Source organism: Microtus pennsylvanicus, chromosome 12, assembly GCF_037038515.1.
Source record: "Microtus pennsylvanicus isolate mMicPen1 chromosome 12, mMicPen1.hap1, whole genome shotgun sequence".
Classification (NCBI taxonomy): Eukaryota; Metazoa; Chordata; class Mammalia; order Rodentia; family Cricetidae; genus Microtus; species Microtus pennsylvanicus.
In genome coordinates this window covers 45,951,320-45,969,770 of record NC_134590.1, presented here as the reverse complement: position 1 = coordinate 45,969,770, position 18,451 = coordinate 45,951,320, and the positions used below count along the sequence as shown (strand labels likewise).

General features: G+C 39.9%; 1 protein-coding gene across 1 annotated transcript in view; it reads right to left on the bottom strand.

Moving 5' to 3' along the window:
* Nucleotides 1-1,649: 1,649 nt before the first annotated feature.
* Sepsecs (Sep (O-phosphoserine) tRNA:Sec (selenocysteine) tRNA synthase) overlaps nt 1,650-18,451 on the bottom strand; it is a 29,923-nt gene continuing 13,121 nt past the window's right edge. Inside the window, exons 7-11 of the mRNA XM_075943547.1 lie at nt 17,655-17,784; nt 17,428-17,519; nt 11,109-11,202; nt 9,300-9,390; nt 1,650-5,989 (exon numbers count right to left, since the gene is read on the bottom strand). Of these exons, the coding sequence (XP_075799662.1) occupies nt 5,686-5,989; nt 9,300-9,390; nt 11,109-11,202; nt 17,428-17,519; nt 17,655-17,784 (711 nt within the window). The 3' untranslated portion in view covers nt 1,650-5,685. The remainder of the gene's footprint in view (nt 5,990-9,299; nt 9,391-11,108; nt 11,203-17,427; nt 17,520-17,654; nt 17,785-18,451) is intronic.

Sequence of the window (18,451 nt, the reverse complement as noted above, 5' to 3'; positions counted from 1 at the left end):
AGAGAGTCAGGAAGATGGAGGGGCTGGAGACGGCAGATGTGGTAAGGCCTCTGTGGACAGTGCACACTGCTTACTCTCCGAATGATACAGGGAAATGTAAAAAAGCCAGAGCTGAGGGACACAGTATGCTGCTCCCGGGTCCCACGGCTGCTGTGCTGTGAAGACTGGAGAGCAGAGTCAAAGAAGAGGCCCTTAGGAAGCAGGAAGGAGGTCCTATAACATGAGTGAGGTGAGACAGTCCAAACCCATTACAAGGGGGGACACAGGCTTGATCCAGGGGAATTTTAATATGACTATTACACATTTATTTGACTGACTGGCAAGAGTCCCATCACTTGTTGCCCAGGGCAGTCTTGAACTCACAATCCTCCTGTCTCAGTCTCTGACTGCCAGGATTGTAAGAATGTTCGATACTGCTCAGCTTCACATAACTCTGGAAATACAGAATGTGAGAGTCAAGGTTAGCTCCCAGACTTCTGGCCTACACAGTGGGAAGGAGTGTGAATAACTGAGGTGGGAAGGCTAAGGATGAGCACATTTTCAGGAAAAATCTAAGAATTGCCTTAAAGAACTACTATGTATCCAAAAGATATATACTAGAGGTGGGCGCAGAAAGGCCTGTTCCAGGCCTAAATGTAGGAACCATGACCAACTGTCTTCCACGTGAAGTCATATAGAAACAGGCTGTCGGTACTGCACAAGTCATGCTGGTAAGCCTGCTGCCTCCACCAAACCACATCTCTGCAGAAGTCACTGTGACATGAGCTTGCTCTCAACGACTCCCCTAGGTTATAATATGTAACTTCAGCTGCAAAAAAATAGTCAGTACACCTTAATTTTTTTTTTTAGTTTTCAAATGTAACTGTAAAACCAAATAAAACTCATTAAAAACCAAAATAAGACAACCCTGAAAATAAAAAAAAAAAAGGTCATAAAATCAAATCAGTTTTTGGACTTCCCACTTGAGATTGGGTAAAAAAAAAATCCCTAACAACCCACCTCAGAACACATTTTCACGTAAATCTAGCACAATTCAATATAATAGAGCTCCATGCAGAATGTCAGTACTTACAGTTCATGCTGTTTGGGCCCTAAAACATTTATTAACACTATTTGCATTTATTATCCACTTGCTCCTCAGTCTTTAGGGTGGTCTGCATTCTACATCTGGTGACCAAGACTTGGAGACATTATATTGTGAGTTCATGGGAAGTAACAGACTCAAACTCCCAATTAATGGCAAGTGCCTAATTTTAAAAAGCACAGGTCAACAATCTGAAGTTGATAGGATCTCTTACTTTCGAATAAATTATTCCTTAAAATGTATTAGCTTTATTTTGTATGTGAACATGCACATGGTGTGTATGCGGTCATGACAACTTGCAGGAGTCTGTTCTTTCTTTCCATCATGTGGGTCACTAGAGTTGGAAGGCTGGGTGGCAAGTGCCATCTTGTTGGCCCTTGATTAAATACTCTTAAGTGCCAACCTTCTACAGTCAATAACTATGACACATGATTCCCATCCCAAGCCAGACTTTTCTTGCTGACTTCTGGGCAAGATGATACTGATGACGGAATTAAGAAAGAGGGTAAGAATTGAGTATAGTTATTTGTACTTTCAGATTTATCTTAGCAATGCTTCAGTGAAATAAGGTACTGTCAGTGATTTATTAAAAGTTTATTTCATGTAATAAATTATACAATTTATTTTTAAAGAGTCTATAGCAAAAATATTTTTGGAAGTGTTTCTCCCTTTTGGTACAGGTCTGCATCAAAGTCTCATAGCTCCAATCCCCACAGTTACACAGCTAAAGACAGCCTTCCTTTACCTTTCTCCAAAAGTTCTTGCTGGCACCACTTGATTGAAAAAGAAAAAAGATGGTATAAACACAATCTGGTTTTGTCCATGGCCTTAGCTTGAACTGCCAACTATTAGCAGGTAAATTACAAAGATGTATTCAATCACTATAAAATCATCATCTTGTGTCACACAGAACAACCATGAGGCCAAAATGAAAGTAATATGTAAGGCAATTTACTAAAGGAGGCAGCAAGCCAGATCTGTGCACTAAGGCTATCTAAAGAGTAGAACCAACAGACAGACAAGAAAGCACCATGCACCTGTCTGGATGACCCCCAGTACACACGCGCACACACACACACACACACACACACACACACACACACACACACACATGCATACACGCACATACATGCACACACAATCACACACAGATACACATGCATGCATACACAGATGCACAAACACACATACACTTCTACTATTATTATAGCCAATTGGTTCTTAGCAAATTATTCAGAGATTATGAAATTTCTGAAATTAACCAACTTCTGTGCATATAAAATTGGAAATTTTCAACTCCATATAAGTAAGGTCAGTCTCATCAATGTATAACACAAAACCATTTCTGGTTTGGCAGAAATTAATGCATCTTAGATTTCTAGGCAAAGCAAATCCAATTTTTATAAGTACCAAATGTGTATATATGTAAAACTTTTCTCTGAGAACAATATGAATGGGATTCATCAATGTTTTTCATGGCTGTTTTCAATTGTTGGTCACCTACTTCAGTAAAAAGATATAAAATTGAGTTTGTCAGGATGAAGTCACTAATTCAATATTATCACCAGTTTAAAATGTGAGTACATTTTCATAAGTCCCACTAAAATCTATGGAATCCATTGGCACAGACATATTCTATAGCTACAACCTCAATGACAGTTCTTACTGTCCTGTGGTTAAAGAAACAGAGTCATTATTCAATTCAATGTGCTGGGACAAGGTAGTAGAAAAAAATTAATTTAAATCATATTTAAATTATCATTTGTACATGAAGGGCCCATTGGTGGAACAGAGCTGGATTACATAGCTCATCTTGTGTAACTCAGTTCAACTACTACCATAAGCCAATAAAAAGCTCACAGTTAACACTGGATTACAAGGCTGCTGTCATGTCTTCCCGACAGTGAGAACGCAACAGCAGTGTGTGTAAGCTGCATTAGTGATCAAACATTACAGGATTCAGTTTTCTTCTCTAAGCAGACTACTCCAGCCCACTGACTTTAAAAACCAACCTCCAAAATCTACCTTACAGCCTTATTCATAAGAGGAGTTGGTCCACGAAGATAATAGTAGTGTCTCAGGCAGTGCCTGGAATGTTCTCCACTGCCACAGTCTGAGAGCAGAAAAGCATCCAAGCAGTAAGTGCTTCACAGCAGACACTTGGGTATAGTTCTATGAACACATATATGTGAACATGAGGGAGCTAGGTAAAGGCTGGGGAAAAAGAAAAGCCTATGACAAAGAAATATTTTATTCTTTTAAAAACAAAACAAAACAAAACTGAGCAACCTTAGGGTCAAACTGGAGACAGGAGGAAGAACTGGAATTGAAAACCGCTTAAAAGGGAAAGGGTTAATAACCAAAACTGCAAGAGATTTTATGTGCCAGGAATAAATGTTATACCATAGCTATCTTTCACATGTGGGCTCATGTAATTTATCTTCAATTAGAATTATTATCCATTCAGCAGCTGAAGCCCAAGAACTGCTGATACTCGGCAGATGAGGAAGCATCTTCAGTCTCTGGACTCTGGCCTTTCTTAAGCAAAATGATGATCACACAATATAGATCACTTGTTCTAGAAAATCATTTCGGCCTGATGCATAGGAAGCTGCACTGCCAGCATTTCCATTGGCAGCAGCATCTGACCCTCCTGGGCTCCATGGAGACTAGGCTTCTGTAGCTTCATCGGGTCTACAGGGCAGTCCCGAATCCAGCAAGAAAACAGCACACGCCTTTTCAGTCCAGGATTTACTCCCATGTAACGAGTTACTGTAGCTATCAAGAGCCATTTCAGTGTCTGGTCCACTGAGTGCAGAATGTATTTAGGAACCACCTAGATATCTTCAAGGGAGTTCTTTATCTCCAGCCAGCAAACCTTCACTTCCATGGATATCAGTGGCTCACATAGCCCAACTTACACACTCAGCATCTGGCTAAACTCAACTTTATAAACCCTCTATGAAAGATCCCTTTTCATACACAGCTCAGTGCCAACTAATACAAGCAACAGAATCCAGAGGCCAACACATTTGGCCCATTGTGTTGGAAGACACATAATGTTGAGGAGACATTATGAGTGTTTCACTTCGGAGAACTGGCTCCTCTTTAGAAAAGCAGGTCAACCTTTACTAAAGGAATCCTCTTATAGCATTTAATATACTATGAGCAAATTTACAAAGCCATTTTCCCAAATTATTTCTCCATAGACCCTTTTCCCCATGAGTATGTCTTGGGTAGAATGACACTCCATAGAGCAGGTCTGAGAAATATAGCTTTGGCATAGTGGTCTAATTCCCCAGTCTGTTTTTTGTTTTAAATTAACAAAAATCACTGTTAGAGCTATTGAGACACACACACACACACACACACACACACACACACACACACACACACACAGTACTACAAACCTAAATATTCTTTCTGCCTATATAAAACATATGTTTGCAGTACTGTATAATTTTGACCTCCTTAGCAAGAACATGTTCAAAGCCAGTCCTGATGGTGGCTGTGCACAATACCTGAGTGAACTACTCAGTTCACAAAGGCCACTTAAAGCCAAGACAGTATGGGAAATAGTTTTCAGTTGCCCAAATGGAAAAATGAGCAGACTTATAAAAAACCATTTATAGCAACTTGTTTAGAACAAATGGTGCTGGCTGTTAAGAGTTTCTGTGCAGTAAACTTGGTAACAATCACAGAGCAGTCCTTTTTGATATGCAGTTACATGTCACTGATATGGTCTAAAAATGTATAATTTGCTGATTTTATACGTATGTGAACAGTACAACTCATAACTAACAAACCAAGAGAGCCATCTCATCACTAGGTGTTGTACCTCATGGGACCACAGACTTCCATGCAGCCCACCACAAACAGCAATGCCATCAGGCAGCGCAGGAGCAAGCTGCCACACAAAGAGACTTTACTGAGGGGCTCGCTTCCATGACTCACATCACTACTGACATTTGGAGAATTCTTTTGTGGAAACCATGTGCTGGACAGTAAGTAAGATATTGAGCAGAACCACTGGCTTCTACCATTTAATGTCACTAACACCCACTTTGGGTCTTAGATATGTTGCTTATATAATCAAGACAGTCTAGTTGAGAATAACTGCCCTTAGGTTTACATTAAACTATTTCTTGCCTCTGCTCCCTTGAGGACTCCCTCTTACAGGCACAGACAGCTAAACAAGCACCTAGTATTTAGCAACACTGGGAACATCTTTCTCAATTCTGTGTGATCAGAAACAAACAAACAAAAAAAAATCTTTGAATGCCGGAGAACAACTAAGAAGAAGCACTCTGTATTTCAATAAGAATTACATGTAACTTTACAGTTTATATTAGTAAGAATCATCTGAATTGTGTTGTTTAACTAATATAACAATCAGATAATGTTCATTGTGACTGCATGTTATAACCTGTTAAGAATCATAAGGACTGAGGTATTCTAAGGATAAAAAAACAGCAATCACCAACAGCTACCCTCAGACCAGTCTCTTCCTTGACAGAACATTCTCTATAAAATTCTCAATTCAAAACTTTAAATATATCCTTTAAAGTGCTTGTATGAACCGTAGCAAAGAGAAACCTGTGTCATGAAGGTTGTTGGTCCTTGTCACCAAGCACACAATCGAGTTTCAAAGCCATTTCCTCAATATCCACATCTCCAGCTCTGTTACCGTCATCAGCTACAGACACAGCACTTGCTCTATTTTGTTCTCTTCTTAAGGTGTTTAAGCACTTCTCAAGTCTCTTTATGAACAAGTCCACATCCTGCATCTTCATCCCGATGGCTGCCGCCGCATTGAGGTAAGCACAAGGGTAATTATCTGTATGGGACATGAAGCCTTGAAAAGTGTGGCCACTCACAGTTTGCACAGACCCAAGAGGCACAGCCCTGAAAGGAAAAAGATTCATCAGCCTGATGATGCTAATAGATGCCGCCCAGAAACAAGGCACCTGTCTCACTAGTCACATAACCACAGGCTAAGACGCTAAGAAACGGCATAAATCATGACCTCTGCAAACAAACTGCTTAAAATGAAATTGTAAAATACAATTAAAGAGTCCTGCCTAGCGACGACCATTTACTCACCTTCTATAACAGAGAACAGGAACCTTAAGGAATCCCACCATTTTCACATCTTCTTCAAGAAGCAATAAGAAATTTAGTTTTGTGTCAAATCTAGACTCTGACTTCAACTGTGTAAGCCAAACTGCTTTGGTTTACTGTTACCTCACCATCAACAAAAGAGAATTCTAATCATGCACTCCGCATGGTTGCTCACAGTGAGCTCTAAGACCTATGTAACTGTTTCAGTGGGTGGAGGTCACCAGACAGCAAAAACCACCTTTAAGGTTGACTTCCACAGCATTCTTAGACATAGGCAGATTTCTAATCTTTTACTGTGTAAGAAACCAATTATAGCCCGGGAAGTGGCAGCACTTACCTTTAAGCCAGTACTCAGGAGGCACAGGCAAGGGGATCTCTGTGAGTTGGAGGCCAACCTAGTCTACAGAGTGAGTTCAGTACAGTCAATGCTATTTTGCAGAAACCTTGTCTCGAAAATCCAAAAAAAAAAAAAAAAACAACAAAAGCAAGCAAGCGAGCAATTAAGATCAACCCATTCATAGAGACAAATAGTGGCCTCTTACAAAACCATTTTAAAAGCATCAAAACTATGCAGCATATAGACAGTTTCACAAGTAAAAGGCTAAACTGACCAGCCAGGCCTGGTGACACATGCTTTTAATCCCAGCACTCAAAAGGCAGAGGCAGGCTGTTCTCTGTGAGTTCGAGGCCAACCTGGTCTACAAGGCAACTTAAACAAGTTCCAGGACAGCTGGGTCTAGGCCTGTTACACAGAGAAAATCTGTCGAAAAAAACAAAACAAAACAAAACAAAACAACAAAGAAACAAACAAAGAAAAACCCAAATAAACAAAAAGCTGAACTGACCTACATTTGTGTTTTCTTTGAACAAGCTGTCACTCCAGCTGTGGTTAACACTGGAAGGGACAGGAGGATCCAGAGGTTCATCAGAGTACATAGCTAGACACTACTAGCTCAAAACAAAAGAAAACAATGGAGCCAGAGGGATGGCTCAGTGGTTAAGAGCTCACATTCTTCTTGCAGAAGACCCAGAGGATCCAAATTCCGTTAGCACCACCCACATCAGCTAGTTCATAACATGCCTATGACTCCAGCTCCACAAAGATCTAATCAAAGTACAAATAAAAACCAAGTCCTTTAACACAGGCATTTTATTCTCTGCAAGTGTGGAGATGTGAATAAGAATGGTCTCCATAGGCTCATATATTTGAATGCCTGTCATCAGAGTGACAATACTTAGAAGGATCAGGAAGTGTTGTCTTGTTGGAGTAGGCATGGTTTGTAGGAGGAAGTATGTCACTAGGGATGGAGTTTCGAGGCTTCAGAAGCCCAAGCCAGACTCAGTGGCTCTCTCTCTCCCTTTCTGTTGCCTACAGATCAGATGTAGAATTTTGGCCACTTCTGCCTGCCTGTCACCATGCTCTCTGCCATGATGAAAATAGACTAAACCTCTGAAACTGTAGGCAAGTCCAAATTAAATGCTTTCCTTTCTAAGAATTGTCACAGTCATAGTGTCTCTTCACAGCAATAGAAACTGACTAAGACTGCTAGTCAGAGTAAAATGCTTTCATAGAGATGCGATGCAAAGCACTTAGAGCAAGATCCATCACTTTTCTCTAATGTAAAATACCTGATTTTCACGCCCATGTACAAGTATGCTTCCAAGATAGTACTTGGTGAGGAAAAGCATAACTCTTTTAGTTTTTATTGTCAACCTAACACAACCTAAAGTCAATTAGAAGAGGGAACCTCAGACCAGATTGGCCTCTGGGCTTCTCAATGGGATATTAATATGACTGCTAGTTAATGTAGGTGGGCCCAGCTCACTGAGGGCAATATTATCCCTAGGCAGGGGGTCTGGGCTATTTAAGAAAGCTAGCTGAATGAACAAGTTAATGAACAAGTCAGAAAGCATCTTTCCTCAACGGTTTCTACTGCAGCTCCTGCTTGAGATGCCACCCTGACTCCCCTCAATGATGGACTATGACCTGGAGTACAAGCTAAAGAAACACCCTCCTTCCCAATGTGCTTTTGGTTAGAGTGTTTTAATCACAGCAACAGAAATATAACTAGAAAAGTTAGAAAACAGTTATTTCCTTAGCAACTTTCCCACTTGAAACTGACTTCTTTCTAGTCTACTATTATAATGTGACAGTACAGCTAAGAAAGAATTAGACAAAAATCTACATAGAAGCTGGGCCTTGCAAGACAGGAGTCTTGCAAGGTCTAGGCCTAACTGGGCCAAATAGTAAGTTCAAGTTGAACCTGGACAGCTTAGTGAGAACCTGTCTGAAAATAGAAAGAGAGCTGGAGATGTATCTGTAGTCAGGTGCTTACCATGCATGCCCTGGGCCCTAGGTTCAATCCCTAGAGTTGCAGGAGCAGCAGCAGCAATTGTAACAACTCCTCATCCAGAGAGGTAGTAAAACAAACAAGACTCCTGTCTTCCTGTAGTTTGACCAGAGTCTAGAGGTGGGTGTTAACAGTCTCACAGGTTTATTACCTAATTGTTCTTTGGCCACAGTGAAGCCTCAGGCATGGCTCAGTATACAGTGAAGGACTACTGAAGAGAAGTCCTTGATTAAACTTACTTTTCTTTTGAAAGAAAAGTCAACATACTTTTATTGCATAGAACCTGAAACCCTTATGTGGTGTAAGGTGGGGTTAAGGAGTCAGACAAAAGAATATTTATCTCACCAAATCACCATGCAGGACAGAAAAGGACAAGAAGAGTTGAAGAAGGAAAAGTCAAGAAACTGGAATCAGTAGAAAGCCAAGCACCAAACCCAGGAGGTACCAAGGTCAAAATGGCAGCACCTTTGCCTCAGACAGCACTTGTATCACCAGGCTTTCACTTGTTGGTATGCATATAAACTGTTCCTTCCATCTGAACATTCAAGTTCTTAAAATGCAGAAAGTGGAGCTTTGAAGTTACTAAGATTACAAAAGCCTTGAAAATCCATTAGTAAAACCATAGGATGAAACCAAAACAGGTCAAAAAAGCTACACAAGTCCCTGCTGGCTGAGGGGCAGACACATATCATGCCTAGAGGTGACAACAAAAGCAAATAAACTCATCTCTTAAAGCTACTCACCTGGCTCCAGAAACTTGTCTGGTAAAAAGCATTGAACCAAGCTGGGTGACAGCTTTGTCATGCTGTTCATCTACTGTCCTGAGTGTCATAGCTAGGAGAGAACAAAAACAAGGACAATTCAACAAGCTTTTGGATTACAAAAACCACCCAAGACAAATAATGATAAAGAAACTACTTTCATTCATCGTTCCATAGCATAAGAGCACTTTCTACACTTGATAAATTATAGCAAGGATTGTTTCCATATCAGACAAGCACAATTTAAGCAAACAAGTTCACAAACCATGGACAAAATTTCCGTATTACCATGATCAATGGAGCTGCTAACTGAATCCAACCAAGTTGGAAGGACTTAAGCAATATGTATGCATATTATCTCAGTAGGACTAACTCCTACATACACAAACATACAAGTGTCATTCTGAGACCTCATGGTAAACTGCGTCCTTGGCTCCCACCACTGCCATGATCATTACTTATTGAAGACTGGCTTGCCAAGCTAGACACTTTACAAACCTTGTTGTATTGGCTGGTTTTATGTGCCAACTTGACACAAGCTAGAGTCATCAAAGAGGAAGGAGCCTTACTTGAGGAAATGTCTCCATGAGATCCAGGTGTAAAGCATTTCTCATTTAGGAATCAATGGAGGAGGGTCCAGCCCATGGTGGGTGGTGCCATCCCATAGCAGGTGGTCCTGGGTTCTATAAAGTGGGCTGAGCAACCAAAAAGCAGCTCCTCTCCATGGTCTCTGCATCAGTTCTTGCCTCCAGGATCTTACCCTGTTTGAGTTCCTGTCCTGACTTCCTTTAGTGATGAACAGCAATGCAGAAGTGTAAGCCAAATAAATCCTTTTCTCCCCAACTTCCTTTATGGCCATGGTATTTTTATTGCAGCAATAGAAATCCTAAAACAATGGTCTCAACCATTCCTAAGCAATCTTGCATGATAGATTATTTATTATCTCTATCTTAGAGATAGGGAAAAGGGACTGGCAAATAAAACATGGCAGAACTGATATTCCCAACACCACCTGCTATGTGGACAAAAGATTAGGGGCTTTGTTACTAGGTGTTGGTACCCATATGGTTCTCTATGAATGCACATTCCAAAATGGCTTCACAGTTATACTTGATTCGCTTTTCTGAACTGGATGAGAAATATAAAACATATTCACAAACTAATTATGAAGCTTTTAAATACTTAGGTATGTAAAAGTCAATTATTGACTTTTTAAAAATGCTTTTTATTTATGTGTTTGTTTTGGGGCATGTACAAGAGGATGTTAGATTCCCTAGAGCTGGAGTTAAAGGCAGTTGTGAGCTGACCTTGACAGAGCTGGAAACCGAACTCAAATCCTCTGGAAGAGCAGCATCTTAGCCACTGGAAACCCCTCTAGCTCACTAGTCTCTTCAATAGTCCCTGAACTGCATAACAGAAACATTAGTTCTTATATCAGCAGATCAATTGATGACAGCAGAGGCTGAGGAAAAGAAGCAAAGGCACTGATAATGCTATGCTGGATGCTGGAGCTTTGTTAACTGAACAGATTTTCATTATAAGAGGCAAGCCCCAAATTACTATCTGTATATTCGTTATATTTACTATTAACTCTGATTCCTTCACTAAACAGGCTTTACCTTAGAGAAATTAAAGCATTTCTAAAGGCTAAGTACATTTTAAGTTATCACTTAATATTGGGATGGATTTAGAAATATCAGCATAATCAAAACAAGTTCATTATTTCTATAAATGACAACTTCCTCCTAAGATATTTCAGACATACTTTCTTTTATTAAGGAAGAAAATTACCTAAAGATATAGGGTTGTGAGGTGTCTGTAGCAGTCTTTCATTGTAGGCCTCAGCCAACTTCTTCAGTTGGGTGGACAAATAGACAAACATTTCCTGAAATAAAAATACCACAAATAAATACAACTCAACCTTAATACAAAACCTGACTGGTATGAAATGTATGCTATCTACCATCTCCCATGTCTCTCCTATGCCACAATACAGTGAGATTCAGAACCACTGCAAACAGCAGACTGGAGGAAAGACAGCCCAGCCCACTGCTGGTCTTGGGCTATAATATATCACATCTCTGCAGAACTTTCAGAGTTGATACTTCAGAATTCTTTTAATGGGAAGACCAGCATATTGCAGTGTTGCCCAGGCTAGAGGTAAACTTCTGATCCTCCAGTCTCAGCTTTCTAAGTAGCTGGGTTAAGTATATACGACACATCTGGCAAGAGCAAGCACTCTACCCAAACAGCCATCTATTTCTGCACACGCTACCAGCACAACTCTTCATCCCTCTGCACTGTTCTACAGAGTCTTTCCACACCATTAATTCCTATTCTTCTCAGATGACTTCCTCCTGTTACTACTAAGAAAATCTCTCCAATGCTAACATGGATCCATTTACTACGCAAGTTACATAGTAAGTGGAAGTTTAAAAAGTGTACTGCCTGTGTGTTTGCATGCATGTGTGTGTCCCCAGGTCAAACTAGAGATCTTGTGTGTGCTAAGTAAGTGCTCTACCTCTTTGCTATATCCCCAGCCACAAATCTATTCTGTTCAAGGTACACATAGCTAAAATGAACAATTCTCTTATCTCAAGGACTACAATAACCAAAACTAAAACTTACTCTATTTTGCCCATAGCAAAAAGTGTAATAAATGTTTCTAAGTCTAAAATGTCACCCACACAGACAAAGCAGTATAGCTGAGTCAGCAGCTATTTAAACTGAAAAGTTATTTTCTTCTGCTTCTGCTTTTGAAAAGGTGCAAAAATGAAAACCTACCCAAATCCATCTGCAGTTGGATGAGTCTACTTTACTGACCTCCATCCACAGTTAGACATAAATTCTAAAGAGACTCCAAGGCTAACAGCGGAAATGACACTTCTTGAGTTCAAAGGCCACAAAAGCTGCTTCTGCTTTCTCCCTAAGGTAGCTCTCTCAGCAGCTTTTCGGGTCTAAAGTCCACAGATGAGCAACTCTATCTGGTAACAGATAAAAACTAAGAGAGGAGGGAGAATGCTGTCCAGTTTTATGAATTACCAGTTCCTTACAGGTACAAAGGCCTTACCTTGCTGACAATATGTTCTCACCTAAAATGTTATACGAATCACCATTCTTAAATTTATAAGAACATTTCTTAACATGTCAGAATCATAAAATATTAGATCACTAAATTAGTTCTTTTTATAAAAAAATTGCTATTGGTATCTGATAGATGTGGTAAGACATCCTCTTGTCATAAGTATATAATAAAATGTATATAAAATATATTATATATTTATACATATATTTATTTTATATTTATAAATATATTTTATATATTATCATAATCATGAGCTATTGAAAATATACATCATTTCCCATTATTTTTTAAAATATGGGTGTTTTGTCTGCATGTATACCTGTGTGCCCGGTGCCTGTGGAGGCCAGAGGAGGCTGTTAAAAGCCCCTGAAACTGAAGTTTCAGAGGGTTGTGAGATGCCATGTGGGTACTGGGAATCGAACCCAGGTCCTCTGGAAGAGAATCTCTTCAGTCCTTATTTTCAGGTCTTTCTATTCATTACTTTACTTTCAACAGCACCTACATTTTCAGAGTTATGTTCAGCAGTAATTCATTTAGTAACTAATATTTTTTAATGAATTATTTTTTTCTGAGCACATTTATTAACATTCAATGTTTGCCTGTATTTCCAAATACATCCCTTTGTGCAAGCTACACTTGATAACGACAGCAACAATTATCACATAAAACTCCCATAAATCTACCTCATATTGAAAGATCAGTATTCTACTTTATACAAGTAGCCAAAAAGTTTATGGAAAAAAAAATGTTTCTGCTTACTTATTTTTTCCTGTATAATTTATAACTTCATTAAACTATAATTAAACATAATCTGAGAAACATTAAAGACAACTGTGGTCATTTTCACAAATGGGACAAAGTTATGTGAAAAAGGTATCTTTTCTTGGACATTTTGTATATTTTACTGGATTATCCTCAAATCAATATTCTAATACTCCTTCAAAACGTAGCACACGTAAGAATTAAATGGAAGTAAAAATACCAAGAACTGTATGGCAACTAGAAGAATTCACAATCTCTTACCGCGGCATCAGTCCCTAAAAGTAGAATTCATGGGTTCTGGGTGTGTCTTTTCATCTACTACAAAGTACAAAGTTGCTAATTTTAAATGCTCTGCATTAAAAAAAAACAGTCCCTTATTTCCACATAGATAAGAGATGATAATGTCTCTTTATCCATAAAATCCTAACTTTTATCAGTATGTCTAACACTCAATAGCTGCCAAGAATTGCCCTTTATGTATCCCTATGTCCCCCTAGCAACAAGGCTACCTTCGTCTTTGATTTACTGTTAAAGAAACAAAGTTTTGGTTTATGTACTTCAGTGCAGAAGCCCAGTTTAAAATAATCTCCAATCTAGTGTGGCTGTCACATCCGTAGAGTGGACCCTAACAAGAACTTAATTTGTACCTGAGCTAACTTTTCCTGAAGTTACCTAGAGGGTACCTGCAAATGTAACCATGCACATAAAACACTGATAGAAAACTGAATTTGTGCATGTTCATTTCTAATCCACTAATAAAGTACTTTCAATCAGTTCTATCAATCACCGGCTAGTCAGAGGTTCAGAGTTATCTGTTGAGATCTGGTCTCGCCATGAAGCCTAGACTACCTTACCCTTCCGAGTGCTGGGATTACAGGTACATGTCTCCACCCCTAGCCAGAAATCAGCTTTTACTGTAACTAACATAAGGAGAGAAATCTTTACTATAAAGATAATCATAAGGTAACTAAGTCCCATATATCATTAGTGTTTAACTCAATTTTCAAAACCTATCTTCGAATGAAGCTCATGCTCAACAACAAATATTTACAGTCTTTACTGCATGCAGAGGCTGTAGGAGGTCAGCCAACCTCAACTGCAGCAGACTGAACTGCACACAGGCCACAGAGCAGGGTCCTAATGTCCTATTAATATCACCACACTTTAAAATATCTTTCAGGATATCATATGGCGATCCTACACTAACACTGAGCTAAGCAGTTTTACCTGATGCATGAAGGTGCTACAGAGCTTGTACTATTTTCTGCTACCGTTAAATCTATAACTGACATTTATTATAAAATACTTCTGTAACAGGAGAGATTTATAAGCAGCACAAGCAAATGTGTATAGAAAGATCTTACTTTCAAGAAATGAAATAATATTGATTTTCTATGTCCCTTGCGCTGTATTTAACTTAATTTTAAAAGACTCTCACTACAGATAAACGGAACTGTATACCTGAATGCTAATGTCAGCTATGTTTCTAGAATATAAACACAAAACCTTATACTTTTCATGAAAAAGGAACTGAATTATATTACACATTATCTTTTGTAAGGGCTTTGAACCGCAGGCTGAAACCCAACATCCAGACTATCCCTCACTAGAATCCAGATGTGCATAGTTCATCAAACTCCCAAGAAAATGTCTGTGCAACACGCTACATCACGTGATGGGGTAGCAGAAAATGGTGTTCCACGCCTGTCTCAGAAGGTGAGGAGCCATGCGTGGACAGAGGGACAACAGCATGCACACCCACACACAGAGATCCACAGCTGAAAGAGTTGATGCTAAATATTGTGCTTTCCACTGTGGCTGCCACCAAGGACAGACACATGTTCAACAACGCTTGCCTCAGTGGCAAAAACACTGCCAGGCCCCAAATCAGACATTGACAAGAGATTCAAGAATTCCACTTTCAGGGCACAAACAAACTCCTTCTTCCAAATTTAGCTCTGGTTAAGCCACTGCTGTTACAATCTAGTGTTCTAGAACATGGTTTATCCTCTAAGCGTCAGCTCACAAGTTCTAGCCCCAGAACAGCCATTCTACTACACCCCTCTTCTGAACTTGCCCAATTCAGCAGATACTTGCAACAATAAATGACGGTCTGCCACCCTGGTCAGCAAAGTATTTTTCTATAAGGAGAGCTGGGCAGATAATGGGCTTCTTTGGAAGCAAGGCAGAAGTGGACAAACTTCTAAGGCTGATCTGTCTTTTTGCATAAGAAAACTCAAAGAAACAGTCGCTTGTATTTTAACCTCTTTTCTTCGAGGCCTCTTCGTTAAACTCCTGGTCATTCCTCCCTCTATGAAGTAGATGCACTGATCAGGAAGGGGCTAAGGGCAAAGAGGCTCAATTCACACACAAAGTTCCACTCTCTGATCCTTTCACCCTTCAAAAAGGAAAGCTTGAGGAAAGGAATGGCTTCCAGCTGAGCTCCTGTCTGCTCAATGTGACAAAGGTAAAGCCTTTCCTGAAGAGATATAGCTGGAAGAAATAACCTCTAAAAATACCATTGTGGGGAATAAGGGCACAGAATAAAAAGAAATCCCAAGTTTTCCTTTAACACCCCTCTTTTAGTTCACAGAGCAGCAGTAACATAAAAAGGCGCTCTCAGTGATGGTTTATAAATAGCTCGGGCTGGCGCAAAATAGCTTTGCCTCGGCTTCTCCACAGCTGAGCCAATAAACTACCATGATGAAATGTTCACAGCAGAGAGAGTCCATTTAGACAAAAAAAGCTACATTTCTGCACCAAATCCAATATAAAAAAAACAATATTTATGCTACATTTACGCAGTTGTACTTATGGAGGACATACACATTTTCTGCAGGAAGACCTACTATGTGGAGACATTAAAGAACAATTATTTTTTCATGCAGTGTCAGAGTTCTCAGATCAGTATTTTAGTATTCTGGAAATTACTCCATTAGACAGGCTTTGTTCTAAGTAATTCTATACAAAGAATTTTAAATAAAATCAATTAGTGCATTTGAGAGCCTCTGGGGTTTAAATACCTCCTCTAGATAGAATGGGAGGGTCACAAGATCAATCATCATCTTTATGGCTCAAATGCCTAGGAAGAAGGATCGATCACTCCCTCGGTGCTGTAGAAGTAACTGCAAACATGAGAAGACAGTGGTTCAGACACAGGGGCATGAGCAGCACCCAGACTCAGTCTTCACCAACAGTTCTGGGACTTGAAAGTGGCCAGTCAATCTTTCTGCAAGCTCATCTTCCCAGATCACAATTTCATATGCAAAATGGAGACAATCCCTACAAATGAACTTGATGCACACCAAAGAATGGATACAATGAACCTAGCAGGGGACCAGTGGCATGGCTGAGTCGGCTGTGCAAGCTCGACAACCTGAGCTCAGTCCCTGGTACTCACAGTGGAAGGTGAGAACTGTTACGAATGAAGCGTCTGTTAGTTTCTTTTAAAAGACTGGCTCTCACTATGATGACCAAAAATTCCTGGGCTCCAGTGATCTTCCTTCTTAGCCTCCTCAGTAGCTGGAACCACAAGGCTCATCACTTTTCTTTTCAAGGCCAGCATAAGTCCAGCATTTCAGCAATGATGGAGGGATTTATTATTTTAGAATAAGGAGGTGGCTGACTCCTACTGGCTCTTCCACCGAGGACTAGTCCTTCATACCATAACAAGCCTTCAGGCTTCCAAATCACTCAAAAGAAAACTTTCCATTACTTTTTCAAGAGCCTCTATGCCAGAAGTGGCGACAGATGCCTGTAGCCCCACTACTCAGGAAGCAGAGGCTGGAGGATTGCCCACTGTATGAGGCCTGCTTTGTCTACATAAGGCAAGCTCCAGTCAGTCAGGGCTGGTAAGCCTGCAAAGCAGGTAAAAGGCAAGGCGACTCCTTCTGCTCCTGATGACCTGAGTTCAATCTCTGTACCCACAGACTGACCCTGACCCCCACATATGTGCCATGGCACATGCACGTGAGCACACAAATAAATGCAAAAGAAAATTATTTAATAAAAATGAGTAACAAAAAAGGAGAGCCCCTCTACCTTTAGGTGATAAATGAACAAATAATTCCCAATACAGATGTTTCTAAATAACAAATACTAATAGTAAAATAATGCATCTGAACTATTTCTCAGCATATCTGGACAGAAGGGATGATTAGCTTCTACAGGACAAATAAGAGATGGAAAAAAACCAACAGTGGCTCCTATATAAGTGAGATATACAGGCTAGAACACCGGCATTCAACAAGGAGCAAACCTCACCTTTCTTTCCTTTAACAGTTTCTTGTAGCCATTGCAGCCCAGTGACAACAAGGTGATGAGGACGTCTAAGGATGGAGAAGCTGAAGCTCTTCCTGAAAACAGAGGAACAGGGCATATGCAGGAGGACTGATGGGGCGGCTCGAGAAATCAACTCATCTCAGCGGACTATATGCACATATATTTTTGTTTATTAGTTAATTTTTCCAAAAAACAAGTTATCTATTTACCTGGATACATCTTGCTAATTTCCTGAATGAAGGATTCATTAAAGCCAGCAATTATAGCACCACCTACTGGAACCATAAAATTTTTGTCCAAGCTCTGAACGAAAGCATCGATTCTACCAACCCGAGCCCCCTAGAATCAAACAACATATGGGTCACATGTCAGTCACTAGGACAGACAACAACTTCTATTAACGAGCAAAGGCCACAAAAAAATGTCATACAAAATGATACATACAATTTAATTTCATTCCCACATTTACAAAGGCTAATTTTACCTTAATTAAAAAGTAAAAATGAGAAACAGTGCATAGACATTTGTTTAAAGGCAGGTGAAGGGATGAAATTTTCTCTGTGGCAGTGCAAGTCCAGGGTTTACAGACTGAACTCCAGCTTGGGTGGCGCTCATTATACGCACAACACCCAGCACACTGCAGTGGGCATTGGCTTTCACAGATTTATCACTAAACTCAGCCTGCATAAAGCCGGTGGGGTGCAAGAGGGAATTCCTCTGCAACAGCTTTTTACCTTAAAACTGAGTATGAGACAAAGCATTTCTCCCATGCCCCACACCTATGACTTTTATAAGGTCTATGGTGATTAAGTAGTTTTAAATACCTAGCATCAGAATCTAATAAACTACAGCTGCCCAAAGTGCCAACCAAGCAGCTAGAAAATTAAATGTCTCTCTCTCATACTTGGGAAAATCTACTAACGTTTTTTATCTTTTGGGTTTGTCTGTTTGTGTTACAGTGCAGGAGATTAACCCCAGGGGCTTCATACAGACCAGGCATAAAGCT